The following is a 15569-nucleotide window of genomic DNA, read 5'->3' on the forward strand; positions in this document are numbered from 1 at the left end:
TATATATATATATATAATTCTTTACATATATATAGAAAGCCATAATAGTATTTAGTGTGGCAGACATTAGCGTATTACCAGGTACACTCCTTTCATTACCCAGATCAGTTAAAAAAAAAAAATTGGGCACATGTTATCAATTATCAACAAAATTAATAATAGCTACCACTAATTGAGAACCAGTTGTGTTCTTTTTGTATTGTGCATGTGTGTGTCTGTTGGTGTTCCTCACAGACATTGTTATAGACATTGTTATCTTCGTTACTTAAAAAACCGAGGCAAAAGAAGATGAAATGACAAGTAACTTATCCAGTTAAATGGTAGTGACATGGGTGAAACAAGGGTCTTTCATGTTCCGAAATCTGTGTTCCTTCTAGTCATTGTATTTCCCTTATGCTAGCCTATAGCTTCTTTTACTTGGTAGCATGAAAGGAGTGGTTCTTTGCCAGACAGCTACTGAGTTATGACCACAGACATGTATGTGTTCCTTTTTTTATTCGTATTCTTTGCCATTATGATTTATTACAAGATACTGAATATAGTTGCTGGGCTACACAGTAGGATCTTGTTGTTTATTCATTCTATATAACATTAATAGTTTACATCTTCTAAACCCAACTCCCAGTGCGTCCCTCCCCTGTATCCCCTACTCCTGTAACCATAAGCCTGTTCTCTATGTCTGTGGGTCTTTTCCTGTTTGTGTCGTATTTTAGATCCCACATATAAGTGATGCCATGTAGTATTTTTCTTTCTCTTTCTAAAGACTTCATTTAAGTATGATAATCTCTAGGTCCTATGTTACATCAAAGGGCATTATTTCATTCTTTTTTTTAAGCTGAGTATTATTGCAGTGTGTGTGTGTGTGTGTGTGTAAGGTTGGCCAAAATATTTGGGTTTTCCCATAAGATGTTACCAGAAAACCTCAATGAATATTTTGGCCAGTCCTACACACCCACACACCCATCCCCAAACACACACACACACACACACACGAATCAGAAAACCTGAAAGAACATTTGGGCCTTCGCATACACACACACCCATCTTTATTCGTTCATCTACTGATGAATTAGAAAACATGAAAGAACATTTTGGCCAGTCCTACACACCCACACACCCATCCCCAAACAGACACACACACACACACACACACACACACACACACACACACATCTCTATTCCTTCATCTACTGATGAACATTTAGATTGTTTCTTTTCTTGGCCACCACTGCAGGGCTTGTGGAATTTTAGTTGCCTGACCAGACATTGCACAGGGGGTCCTTGGCAGTAAAAGTGTCAGGTTCTAACCGCTGGACCCAGGGAATTGCTTACATTGTTTCCATGCCTTGGCTAATGTAAATAATGCTGCTATGAAGTGTTCCTTTTTTAAATAACATACATTACACCTAGAGTAGTTCTAAAACTTGGTATTATTTCATTATCTATGTTTGTTCTACTAGAAGTCATTTATTTCTGTTTATCTTACAATTGTGATTACTCAGAGTGACATACTGGAGTATATTCAGGGCCATTATTTCCATAATTGTTCCAAAGAGTCTATGTTATTAGAGGTATTAATGGGTGTTCTAAAAAAGGGGGAGTCTTGTGATAAAATGAATTTTGGAAACACTGCATATTGTATATCCCCTTCGGAGAACTCAATGCGTATTAGAGAATTAAAATCTATAATAAAGATACATATTTTCCATCATTTTAGTAATTTACTTGAAAATGGAATTTTGTTTGGAAGAATTTTCTTTTCATTGTCTTAAGGCATTAGCATTCATTAGAACTCAGTTTAGTAAATGCTAATATATTAGTAGACTACAACTAAGCCTCTGTTTTGGCACATTCTGGTTAGCCTTTCATCAGCTGAGTGTGTTTCATTGCTAGAGCTACTTACAGATCATGTTTGGATGTATTCCAAATGAATACTTACTTGTTTATGCTAACCTTTAAATGGTGCCAATACATCTTGCTTCTCATTGCTTTTCCGCTACTGTTTCATTTTAAATAGTCTATGCCTTTTTAGCACACTTCAATTAGAAATGTTTGCATGTTTTTTATTCTTGCCATTTCAGATATGGGAGAAAGGACTACCATAAATGTAAGTGCAGATGGCAACAATGGAACCATAGAGGATGGTAGCGACAGTGAAAATATTCAAGCAAACGGAATTCCAGGAACACCAATTTCTGTTGCTTATACACCGTCCTTACCTGATGACAGATTGTCTGTCTCTTCCAATGATACTCAGGTAGAAATAAAGGAAAAAGTCCTCTTCATCTTAAACATTGATAGGCTACCAGCACCTTGTGGTGAATATATCCAGTTGATAGTGCTGGCTGATTTCAGTTTGAGGAAATAAAAACTTTTTTAATTGATATAAATCTGAGCAGTTTATTTTCTTTAAAATATTGATAGCTAAATTTCCAACTTGGAATGTGTCTTATAGGTGTTCACATCTCCCTCCCATTGAAATTACATTAAAAAAAAAATTATCACATATTCATAGGATACTTCTAGTATACTAGGAGAAGAAAGAACTTTTAGCTAGAGAACATTGTCTTTGTTTAGGGCTGCAGTGAAATCCATACTGTAGTAGTGATGGGCCTTCCTCATCCTTCCTCCCCTATATTTGGTATATTTTTTCCTTACCTTTTTAGATAAGGGAATCCTACTCTGAATCATTGCCCCATACATAGGGGTAAGTCTTCTTGGCCTTGCTGGCCTTCATCAGTTAACTTTTAAACATTGCCTGAATAGTCTCGACTGTCTTACGTCTTATCTGCACAAAGTAGACAAAATATAAAATAGGACAAAAAGATAAAATACCCAAGGACTGGTAGTAGAAAGCATAGCTTAGGCCATGGACGAGGTATCTTATCAAGGCACGATGTGCTATTAATAGTTTCTGTTAGTAGTAGTATAAACCAAGTAAACATTAAGAGTTTGGTAGCTGGGGGAATGTTTTAAAAGAGATATTTATTGTTGGGGATGGGAGTGGCATGTCACCGTAAAGAAAAGCCATGTGGCCATTCCTCATCTGATTTTCCTTCCAATAGAACCCCACACCCTACTGACTGAGTAAAGAATATTGAAGACTGATATGATTTTATACTGGCAAATACCTGTATTTACATGGTGTGTTCACTCATTTAGGAATCTGGAAATTCTTCAGGACCTTCACCTGGTGCTAAGTTTTCCCACATTTTACAAAAGGATGCCTTTCTAGTATTCAGGTCATTGTGTAAACTGTCAATGAAACCACTATCGGATGGACCACCGGATCCAAAGTAAGTCCTCGGCTGTTCTGCCTGACTGATGCAGGTTTTGAAGCTTGAACCTTCTTGTGTCTTTGGGGTTTCTTTTTTCCTCTTTGTCTTTTAGGACCTTCAAAATTATTTTTTAGGGTTATTTTACTTTAATTAAAAAAAAGGAATTAAAAAACAGTGAGTGTCAGAATTTAGCTAGAGTAGATGTCTTGCACTATTTCTGAAAGCACACGAACAGCATTATAGAATTGTGTCTGGTTCATTGTAGGTGCTCATCAGGGATTGAATGACTGAGTGAATTATTTTTTCAGTATAGTACGTAACACTGGAAGTAATGTAGCCCTTTACATGTGTCCTTATGCTAGGCATCTGAAAGCTACCAGTTGAAAGGTAATAAAACCTAACAGAAATAAATCTTAAAAGTCAGAATGTAATATAATAACATACTCATTAAGGTCTGAAAAAATGCTATAAGATAACTTCCTCCTGTGGGGAGCAGGAAATACTTTAAGATAGGAATCACTTGTCTGATTCTCTTCTTATATATTAGTTTAAACAGTAGAGAAGTGCCATTTTTCTAAGTCATAAATTGGCAAATGTCTTTCCATTTAGATGATTCCAATGCAACTGATTCCTGCTGAAGATTGAGTTTGGGAATTTCTAGAGAGCTCTGCTCCTCTGATGTTGCAACATGATGTGTCATATACATCAGTTTTAGGAGAACTTCTGGAATAAGAGCTTGGAGAAGGCCTGAATGATTTTTAGAAAGGAATATTGAAATAGGGGGAAATTCATTTTAAAGACTCTATTTCAGTTTCTAGATGTCAACTGGGAAGAAGACTGGAGACAGTTATATTAAAAACTTTATAAGTTTTGGGAAACCACATTTGTTACACTTTCTACAGTTTTGTTTTCTTTTGTCACAGATTACTGATTCAGTGAGAAACATCTTTTAGGCCCAAAAACCTGGAACTCTCAAATCTTTTTAGGCCCAAATCCTGAGAGGCAGAAAGAAGTACAGTTTATTGATTGTTACATACTTTGAAAATACAGATGCTACATAAAAAGGATTAAGGTTGTTCAGATTACAATGTAAAAGTTGATTATAACTATATATTTAAAATTTTTAGTATGAGGGGAGGCGGAAACTGACAGCTTTGACAGCTCATTCTGGATTGATGAAACCTTCTTTAAGGAGAAGATAAGAATTTGGTCCTAGTGTTGAAGGCCATTTTTGCCATTATTTAAAAATATTATTGACCTTAAAAGCCTTATATGTTTGTTTTTCCTAAATCAAACCTTTAATATTACAAAGGATAATTATGAGGATTAATATAAATTATCCTCCTACATGGTGGGTTTAAATCAAATACTAGGAAATTTTGTTGGACCATAAAAAAAACCTTCTTGACCACCAGAGTCATTAAATACTGGAACTGAATTTTGAAAGAGATCAGATTTTCTACCCCTAAAACTGTTCTTTTTCCAGAATATATGATTTTCTATCTTGAATGGTATTTTTCCAAAATTAATGATCTCTTATATATAGTTACATAATTTTCTTTTTTGTGTTTGCTTCTCTTTATATTTTGTGGCCTTTCTAAGATAATGATCCAGGAATTGTTCTTTAAGCTGGAATCATATTAATAATTTGAAACTACCCCATGAAAAACTGCAAACCTGTAATTTCAAGCTTGTTTTGCCTGTCAAAAGTATACTTGTGTTATAAGACAGTGATTTGCTCATTTCTTCATTGATAGATATCTTATACTTAGTAGATACTTAATGTTTAAATAAGAACATGAATAAATCCATTGATTATTTTGATCCATGCTAACAAGGCATTCTGTTAGATGCTGGGAATACAACTGGGGAAACATTAAAACTGTGTTAGAGAATGGTAAGCTACAGGATTTAGCTACCGTTGGAATTGAGCAAAAAGGGTGATAAATGTGAGCTAGACTAGGAAGTAGCAGTAGTGGATAAGCCTGGGAAAGCTCGGCGGCAAGGGGGAATACCTGGTCCACTCTGTATTTTCCTGTAGCTATTCAGTCTTAGCTCTCATTGTTTCTAACTTGATTTATCTACTTTTTGGCAGGGTGGTTGGTTTTGGTTTTGGTAATACTATATCTGCTGTACATACGGATTCTTAGATTCAGAGGCATCGCCATCTTGGAAACATGACTGTGTATTAATGAGCTGTGATATTATTGGTTCCAGTTTCATTTCAAAGATGGCAGTATTTTTTGTGGTTCCTATTTGCATAAAATTAAATATTCCCTGTTAGTTTTATGTCCTTGAGTCGCTTGACACTTTAACCATAAAATTTTTAAGGTAGAAATCAAGAGCAGTTAAGCTTACTATATGGTAGAAATGTGACTGAGTAAAATTTGGAATAAATAAACATAAGAACCATCTGCTAAGCATTTAAATGTGTCCTGTATTTGGAAAGTTGCCAAGGATAAATCACTCAATCTCCTTGGTCTATTGGACTTAAAAAACCTGGTTCAATGGGAGAAAAATTGTATTTGTGAAATCCTGATAATTAAAATTTTAGATATTGATCAGAAAAATAAAATTTTAAATTTAAGCTTAAATGTATTTTTCAGCTTTTCATTATAAAAATATTTATTAATAGAGTGAATGGGTAAGCTACTAAGAGGTACAAGTATTCTAAAAGCCTCTATTTTTTTTTTTTTAAGTTTAAATGGTTACTGAAAAAGTAAGCTTTAAATAATGCTTTGTTAATGCCCTAATAGTGTTTTTTATTACTGTTCAGGATTTTTGAGTAGCATAACTTAGAAAAAAAGTACTTTGGAACCTATTTATACTAAATTTGGCCCTTCGTCTGAGAAGTTCACAATGATTTATAAAGAGTGAAATATATTTGTGAAAGACAGGAACAAGGCATAAATCTTTTCTTGTTCAAAGGAGTAAGCTGATGTTAGATATGTGTGAATGATAAAAGTTCTTGAAGTTATGTGGTAGAAGAGAACACCAGTGGAACTACATATTACTAGCGGCTAAACTTATTTGTGTACTTTTCTTTTTTTATGCTGTTGAGTTTTCTCTTTCTTTCCATGTAAAGGTTTATGGAATTATGTGGTATAGGAAATATCTTCGGAACAACCCATTGTCACCATGATGCTACACTTGTCCACATACTGTGCCTTCTTTTTTGTATTTTAGGTCTCATGAGTTACGATCCAAGATTCTTTCACTGCAGTTACTTCTATCCATTCTGCAGAATGCAGGACCTATTTTCAGGACAAATGAGATGTTTATTAATGCTATAAAGCAGTATCTGTGTGTTGCACTCTCAAAAAATGGAGTTTCATCTGTCCCAGAGGTTTTTGAGCTGTCTCTTTCCATATTTCTTACTTTGTTATCAAACTTCAAGACACATCTGAAGATGCAGATTGAGGTATGTTCTGCATTTAGGCATTGTTGGATATTTCATTTGTTTCATGTTAAATCATATTTTAACACACTGGAAAGTTCAGAACATGAAATAATACTTGTGTATTGTTGTGTTAACATTTGCCTACAAAGTGCTAAGCACTCAGTAAGCACTAAGAATGCCAAATCAAATTAAGACATAGCTCCTGCCTTCACAGAATTTATAGTAGTTCCACGAATGATTTTAATTGTCTTGAATTAATTTGGTCCTCACAATAACTTTCCTATTGTATGTATGGTACGTAATAGTGAATTTGGTTATCTTGAAAGGAAGCTCTAAATAAATACTTTGTCTATGTGGTTTTAAGCTATTTAAGTTTTTAGTACTTTAAAGAGGTGATCACGAAGAATTATATTTTAGGGATTATATTTAGGAGATTTGAAATTTTAACTTTTGTATTTTTTCCCCAATGTACTTATTATATTCCTCAAGTTTTCTCTTAACATCTTTGGAACTAGAATAACAGTTACATCATTCTAAAATATTTCCAGAGACTTAGCAAAATGAAACTAGGGGATGTTTCTAACCATGACATGTATTATGCAAGTGTACCAATTCATGATCTTTTTTTCACACCTTCAAATAATTCAGTATATAAAAACAGCACTTTATGTTTTACCTATTTAATGGGTTTCTTTTCACAATTTGTCCTTTGTGGAAATATTTGTTTTGGTTGGGACATGATATAATTTAGAAACACTTCTGCTAGTCAACTTTTACCTTCATGTTTTGTTTGATATGGTATGCAGGTTACATTTTAATTTTTATTCCTGACTCTAATAATTCATTAGCTCACAGGAAGAATAAATTATTATTTTGCCAGAGTTTTGATATCTCCTTTATTGTAAATGTTCTGTAGTATCAGATTCATGTAGAGCATTATTATGGGAATGAGACAGAATAAGGCTTTGGTATTTAAAGTAAAAATTTTTTAATTTGGGTCCTATTTTTGGACAGGAAGAAGTTTCAGGTGCATTTTTGTTGTAAAGTTTTTGAAGTTTGCCATATATATGTTAAAATAATACAAGGCAAAACTAGAAAGTTACTGTTTTTAGATAGTTTTTTCTCATTATCTTCAGGAACTACAAATAAGAGACTTTAAAATAAAAACTTGTGAAACTTTTGCTTCTGTAGCAAACCAAAAGTATTTCATTTGATGATGAGGCATTTAAATTGACATTAGAAAATTTTGGAAGACTTTTGTGCATTCAGTTACTACTACTCTGAGACGACTGCTTTAAGTACTATTTAAATGACTCTGTGAAGTATAAATTCTTATGGAACCAGATACCATAAAGCTCATTTAAGTTGTGATTACTGTTTCTATAAAATAAATTTGATATAAAAAATTTTGTGTAGGCATGAATTTAAAGGGAAATACTTAAAGAAATTTCCTGTCTGTTCATAGATGGTAGATTCTCATTAAAACTATTGTAGTAATAGTCTGTTGTTGTGTTTTTTTTTTTTTTTAAGCGATCAGGTTTATTTCACTCTCGATTGTCCCCTGTGGGGAGAATATGAAGATAAAACAAGATAAATATAGATATGCTTTTAAGAGTACCGAACATATTCAAATACAGGATGAACTGTGTTCCAGTTGGAGAGAAGCCAACATAAGACAACCTAAATTTGCAAAACAGAATTGAGATGGTTGTTACATGAAGATTTATTTTATGAGAATATTCACTTCAGAGTTTTTATAATATGATTTTTCCTTGGGTAGTAACTTACGTATCTATTTTAGAAAATACAGTTTATACACACTTTTTCAAGACAATATCTATTATGTGAAGACAAAGTACTTCTGTTATTTTACATGTATTTCATGATAGGTGCTCTGTAAATCTTTAGAATTTTTTTTTAGAGCCCCTGTTGATCGGCATGGTGTCTTAAATTACTCTGATAGTCTTTTGCTTATTAGTGCAATTCAATAACCCATAGATAGTAGCTAAAGACGTTTTCCCCCTGTTTTCTCCAAATTTGTGTTTTTTATTTATCCCATAAATGAGGGATATTCACGCTGATTCACAGCACCATTAAGCTTCTCATCTTTCCATGGTGTACTTACTCCAGACGAAATATCCAACAGTTCCATTTATTAAACAATTAGGTCCAAACAACTAAACAATTATTTTTCTGAACAATGAAGTCTGCATTAAATTGAAGAAAGTAGGGAAAACCACTTAGCCCATTGAGGTATGACCTAAATCAAATCCCTTAGGATTATACAGTGGAAGTGACAAATAGATTCAAGTGATTAGATCTGACAGACTGCCTGAAGAACTATGGACTGAGGTTTGTGACATTGTACAGGAGGCAGTGATCAAAACCATCCCCAAGAAAAAGAAATGCAAAAAGGGAGGATGATTGTCTGAGGAGGCCTTACAAATAGCTGTGAAAAGAAGAGAAAGGCAAAGGAGAAAAGGAAAGATAAACCCATTTGAATGCAGATTTCCAAAGAATAGCAAGGAGAGATAAGAAAGCCTTCCTTAGTGATCAGTGTAAAGAAATAGAGGAAAACAACAGAATGGGAAAGACTAGAGATCTCTTCAAGAAAATTAGAGCAAGGAAACATTTCATGCAAAGATGGGCTCAATAAAGGACAGAAATGGTATGGACCTAATAGAAGCAGAAGATATTAAGAAGAGCTGGCAAGAATACACAGCACTATACAAAAAAGATCTTCACAACCAAGATAATCATGATGGTGTAATCACCAACCTAGAGCCAGACATCCTGGAATGCGAAGTCAAGTGGGCCTTAGGAAGCATCACTACGAACAAAGCTAGTGGAGGTGATGGAATTCCAGTGGAGCTATTTCAGATCCTGAAAGATGATGGTGTGAAAGTGCTGCACTCAATATGCCAGCAAATTTGGAAAACTCAGCAGTGGCCACAGGACTGGAAAAGGTCAGTTTTCATTCCAATCCCAAAGAAAGGCAATGCCAAAGAATGCTCAAACTACTGCACAGTTGCACTCATCTCCCACGCTAGTAAAGGAGTGCTCAAAATTCTGCAAGCCAGACTTCAGCAATACGTGAACCGTGAACTTCCAGATATTTAAGCTGGATTTAGAAAAGGCAGAGGAACCAGAGATCAAATTGCCAGCATCTGTTGGATCATCAAAAAAGCAAAAGGGTTCAAGAAAAACATCTGCTTTATTGACTGTGCCAAAGCCTTTGACTGTGTGGATCACAGTAAACTGTGGAAAATTCTGAAAGAGATGGGAATACCACACTACCTGACCTTCCTCCTGAGAAATCTGTATGCAGGTCAGGAAGCAACAGTTAGAACTGGAATGGAACACAGACTGGTTCCAAATAGGAAAAAGGAGTGTGTCAAGGCTGTATATTGTCACCCTGCTTATTTAACATATATGCAGAGTACATCATGAGAAACTCTGGGCTGGATGAAGCACAAGCTGGAATCAAGATTGCCATGAGAACTATCAATAACCTCAGATATGCAGATGACACCATCCTTATGGCAGAAAGCGAAGAAGAACTAAAGAGCCTCTTGATGAAAGGGAAGTACTTGCGTTTGAAAGAGGAGAGTGAAAAAGTTGGCTTAAAACTCAGCATTCAGAAAACTAAGATCATGTCATCTGGTCCCACCACTTCATGGCAAATAGATGGGGAAACAGTGGAAACAGTGTCAGACTTTATTTTGGGGGGCTCCAAAATCACTGCAGATGATGACTGCAGCCATGAAATTAAAGGATGCTTGTTCCTTGGAAGAAAAGCTGTGACCAACCTAGACAGCATATTAAAAAGCAGAGAACATGTGTATACCCGTGGCAGATTCATGTTGATGTATGGCAAAACCAATACAATATTGTAAAGTAAAAAAATAAAAATAAAAATACTTCTGTTTAAAAATAAATAAAAAGCAGAGACATTACTTTGCCAACAGAGGTCTTTCTAGTCAAAGCTATGGTTTTTCCAGTAGTCATGTATGGATGTGAGAGTTGGACCATAAAGAAAGCTGAGCACCAAAGAATTGATGCTTTTGAACTGTGGTGTTGGAGAAGACTCTTGAGAGTCCTTTGGACAGCAAGAAGATCCAACCAGTCCATCCTAAAGGAGATCAGTCCTGGGTATTCATTGGAAGGACTGATGTTGAAGCTGAAACTCCGATACTTTGGCCACCTGATGCGAAGAGCTGACTCATTTGAAAAGACCCTGATGCTGGGAGTGATTGTGGGCAGGAGGAGAAGGGGATGACAGAGGATGAGATGATTGGGTGGCATCACCGACTCAATGGACATGAGTTTGAGTAGGCTCCGGGAGTTGGTGATGGACAAGTAGGCCTGGCGTGCTGCATTCCATGGGGTCGCAAAGAGTTGGAAACGACTGAGCCGCTGAATAACTGAAGTCTGCATTTGGGGGCAGGGTTGGAAGCACACATAAATTGAAAGAAAAAAGGTTTTATGTCATTGTTAAATAGCAGTTACTGACTACTGGAATGTATGAGCCTGTTGGACACTACACAACTTCTCAGACCTTGAAATCAAACTGGACACTGCCACCCTCATTTCTTCCTTTGATTTTCATGGACTACCTGCTACTTTTCATAGCAACCACTAATCCCCAGGTTTGCGAAAATGATGATGTCATTGAAAGGAATGTAGTGTGATCTAATTGATGATGAATCTGTGAACAGTCTTTTGAGGTTTCCACACATACTCGGAGGGACTATTGTATTTCCCTCTGAATTTTCCCTCAGAAATTCTCATGGCATCCATCTTGAGTTTGCTGCAGCATTCTGGGGCGCCTTGGTGCAGTATTTGGGAACTGTGGCTGCAAATATGCATTGAATGCCTACTGTATATGCCATGCAGTGTGGACACAATGCTTAGCAAGAATGACCTTGTATCTGCCCTCTAAGAGCTTACAGTCTTACAGGAAATACTGACATTGGGCAAGTCATAGAAATATATTAAATTTTGTGAAAGAAAAGCTCATTACAAGGGTGCATCACCCATTTGGGGAGGTGAAGATGTTAGTAGTCCTAAATTATAAATATGAATTTTTGGATTCATAATAGCATGTGCCATAAAAGTTATTATGTTGTTCTAGGTTTTCTTTATCACTTATCCCCTCTTAAGTTACAGTTACTTTTCCAAAATAAATATGAGTCTGAAAATTCTTAGCTCTTAAATTGAAATTAATTAGGTTAACTAAACCCTTTGTGCTGGACATTATTTGATGTAAAGAATAGTTAGAAATAGTTTTATAGTTTTCAGACATAGATTTCTACTTGTGTGAATAATTATAAAAATATAACAATATATGAGAATTAGATCCTTTTTAATTGTGTAGATTATAACATTAGTTACTTTAAAATCTAGGAACCCTCAGGCTTGCCCAGTACTATAATGTCTGAAAAAATGTAACTGATGAATAGAATATAGTTTATGGTCTACGGGGGATTAAAAAATGAAATAGGAGTTTTATTAGTTTTGTAAATATATTTAAGAAATAATCTCCCAGAACTCCAGATTTTTGCAGATTTCATTTGTAGTGACTATGTGATAACAAAATACAGTGATGTGAAGTCAGTTCTTTTATTGCAAAGGCCAGTGGGAGTGACCAGCTCATGTTATTGAAGTCCTGACATTTCAGAAACAGAACTCTAAAGGAGTTGAACCCCAGGACCCTGGGTCCTGATCTTTGCTTTACAACTAAGGGACATTTACAAAGCGATCACATATATGAATTATAAACAATATTTTAAGTAGAGGTTTTTCCCTAATCACAGGTGTTCTTTAAAGAAATTTTCCTATATATTTTGGAGACCTCTACCAGCTCATTTGACCACAAATGGATGGTTATTCAGACATTAACAAGGATTTGTGCAGGTATTTGAAATTACCCTTCTTTATTATCTCTTTCTTACTGTGAGATATTTAAAAGGCCATATTCTAGATGCCTTTTGTTAAAATTAACATATTGCTCTGTTACAGATGCTCAGAGTGTAGTGGATATATATGTAAACTATGATTGTGACTTAAATGCAGCAAACATATTTGAACGACTAGTAAATGATCTGTCAAAAATTGCCCAAGGACGAGGCAGTCAAGAACTTGGTATGAGTAATGTTCAGGTAAGAACTTGAAAAACATTTTCAAATTGGAACTTTGCCAAGGAAGAGCTATTTGTTTTCCTTAAAAGATTTGTTGTTGTTTTAATTGCTTTTATGAATTCTTTTGTAGGAACTGAGCCTAAGGAAAAAAGGTTTAGAATGCTTAGTGTCAATTTTGAAGTGCATGGTTGAATGGAGCAAGGATCAGTATGTGAATCCCAACTCACAGACGACTCTTGGTAAGCTGATATTTGAACCTAATTTTTCGTCATTTAAGTAAGTGATACTGTGGAGGATGGTTGCAGATGCCACTGAACCAGTTTAATGACATCTTTCCCATTTAGCTGATGAAGCAGAGTTCTCTGTGAGTTAAATAACAAACTTAAAATTATGAATTTCTCAACTTAGTTATCCAAACTTTTTTCTTTCTAAATCTTCCAGAAGTATTTTGCATATCACATTAAAGTGAATCATGTTTATGCAGCTTTGTTAGAGGATAATTATAGAAGAAACATATAAAAACCAGAAATATTTTAAGAAGATTGACTTGTTCATTTATGTTTGACATTTACCCTTACTCAGAGAAAAACTCATAGCTGCAGGGTCATCTTGGTGTTATCTTAGTCAAGAGTGCTATGAGGGAAAACTATTCCAAAACTGTTCCTTGAGCTGAGAGCAGAAACCCAGTGAATACTCAGCACTGTAGTTGTGAAAAGAACTGATAGTACAAATTGTACACGTACTAATTGCAGTGTGTTGTAGTATCAGTGTATATGATCTGTTACAGCAGTTAATACATTATTTGTATTAAATAATAGATATTAAGCAACATGAAATTATCTTGCCTTATTTGAGAAATCTTTTTCCTTTGACAGAATAATTTATTGAGGCAGTTTTTCAACTTACAGGTCAGGAAAAACCCTCAGAGCAAGAGACGAGTGAAATGAAACACCCAGAGACAATAAACAGATACGGAAGTTTAAATTCCCTCGAGTCAACGTCATCATCAGGAATAGGCAGCTACAGCACACAGATGTCTGGCACTGATAATCCGGAGCAGTTCGAAGTCCTCAAGCAGCAGAAAGAAATAATAGAACAAGGGATAGACTTGTGAGTGTACGATTCTAAGGAGAAATGTTACTGAACGTTCCTCTGCCAGTTCTGTGCCGCCTTGTCCTGGGTTTCTCTACATCTTTGGATTATATTTAGTCCCTTCTTATTCCCACCCTTCAGTGAATAAAATGAGGCACAGTTCAACCAGACCCAAGACTCCCGGTGACTCCTTAGTCCGCGCCCCTTGTTCGTTGGAGTCTAGCCCAGACAGACCCTTGTGATGTGCGTTAATTTTGTACCTCGTTTTACGTGCTGTTGAACATCATCCGAGCAGTTTTGCTTTGTTCATTTAGCTCAGTTAAAGAATCCCCCATTGTATTCCCTAAGCAGGCAAGAACTCAGAAAATTTCAAGTATAGAACGTCTCCTGCCAGTGTTGCTCCTTTACAGGTTTCATATTTTCCTCACTTCAGTTACGGATGTGCTACTCTTATTAGTGATTGATTGTTACTGCTTGCATTTTTATATGTTGATAAGGTGATCACCTCATTTTCAGACTTGAATACTGTACCAGACTCTGCTCTTGTGAAGTCAGTTTTCCTGCTAAGCTGTGTGCTATCAGCTCCTGGGCTGTTTTGGGTCTAAATAGGCCCATACTGCTTTCTTTCCTCTTATCGCCGGTCTCTTCTTTCAAAGAGATTCTCTAAGGAAAACTGAACTTGCTGGCTTTTATCCATGAATCTCAATCCATGAATCTAAACTGTTAAAAAAAATTCCCTTATATGTTTACTTGGCTTGCTACCTCCACTGTAAAGCATTTCTTCCTGAATCTTAAGCAGCAGCTTTTGCTAAATGTTCAGGGGTCCCTTTTCACTGTTAATGTTAAAAGAAAAAAAGTTGATAAAATGTACACATACTTATCGTCATAAAACTATAAAATCTCAAAAGTAGCCTCAGAAACAGCCATCAGTACTTCATTGATTCATTTATTCTAACTGTTCTGCTCCTGCTGCTGCTGCTAAGTCGCTTCAGTCGTGTCCGACTCTGTGCGACCCCATAGACGGCAGCCCACCAGGCTCCCCCGTCCCTGGGATTCTCCAGGCAAGAGTACTGGAGTGGGGTGCCATTGCCTTCTCCATCTAACTGTTCATTCAGTATTTATTGAAGTCCCATCTGTTGCAGACATTATGCAAAGTGCTGGGAAACCTGAGGATTGAAACAGTCCTTGTTTCTGAGGTCACAGGGTCTAGTATGTGCAAACAGATGCTCATATTGAAATTTTGTAAGTCACTCAGCAAACACATGTTTGGTACTTGGGACTGTTTACCAAGAACCATGAAGGTTCAGTTCAGTTCAGTTCAGTGGCTCAGTCATATCCGGCTCTTTGCAACCCCGTGGACTGCAGCATGCCAGGCCTACCTGTCCATCACCAACTCCCGGAGCCTACTCAAACTCATGTCCATTGAGTCGGTGATGCCATCCAACCATCTCATCCTCTGTCGTCCCCTTCTCCTCCTGCCCTCAATCTTTCCCAGCATCAGGGTCTTTTCAAATGAGTCAGCTCTTCGCATGGGGTGGCCAAAATATTGGAGTTTCAGCTTCAACATCAGCCCTTCCAATGAACACCCAGGACCGATCTCCTTTAGGATGGACTGGTTGGATCTCCTTGCAGTCCAAGGGACTCTCAAGAGGACTCTCA

The 15569-nt window shown here is 36.1% G+C and overlaps 1 protein-coding gene across 2 annotated transcripts in view; it reads left to right on the top strand.

Moving 5' to 3' along the window:
- The window catches only part of ARFGEF1 (ADP-ribosylation factor guanine nucleotide-exchange factor 1 (brefeldin A-inhibited)), a 133388-nt gene that overhangs the window by 69950 nt on the left and 47869 nt on the right, over positions 1-15569 (top strand). For both annotated transcript variants that reach the window (XR_825992.1, XM_010848450.1), the window contains exons 8-14: positions 2082-2257; positions 3163-3296; positions 6465-6699; positions 12495-12594; positions 12700-12839; positions 12949-13057; positions 13727-13928. Coding sequence is in view for 1 of the 2 variants with exons in the window: in XM_010848450.1 (XP_010846752.1) it covers positions 2082-2257; positions 3163-3296; positions 6465-6699; positions 12495-12594; positions 12700-12839; positions 12949-13057; positions 13727-13928 (1096 nt within the window). In the remaining variant the exon portion in view is untranslated. The remainder of the gene's footprint in view (positions 1-2081; positions 2258-3162; positions 3297-6464; positions 6700-12494; positions 12595-12699; positions 12840-12948; positions 13058-13726; positions 13929-15569) is intronic.

The sequence above is a fragment of the Bison bison genome, unplaced genomic scaffold, assembly GCF_000754665.1.
Source record: "Bison bison bison isolate TAMUID 2011002044 unplaced genomic scaffold, Bison_UMD1.0 scf7180017864267, whole genome shotgun sequence".
NCBI classification, from domain to species: Eukaryota; Metazoa; Chordata; class Mammalia; order Artiodactyla; family Bovidae; genus Bison; species Bison bison.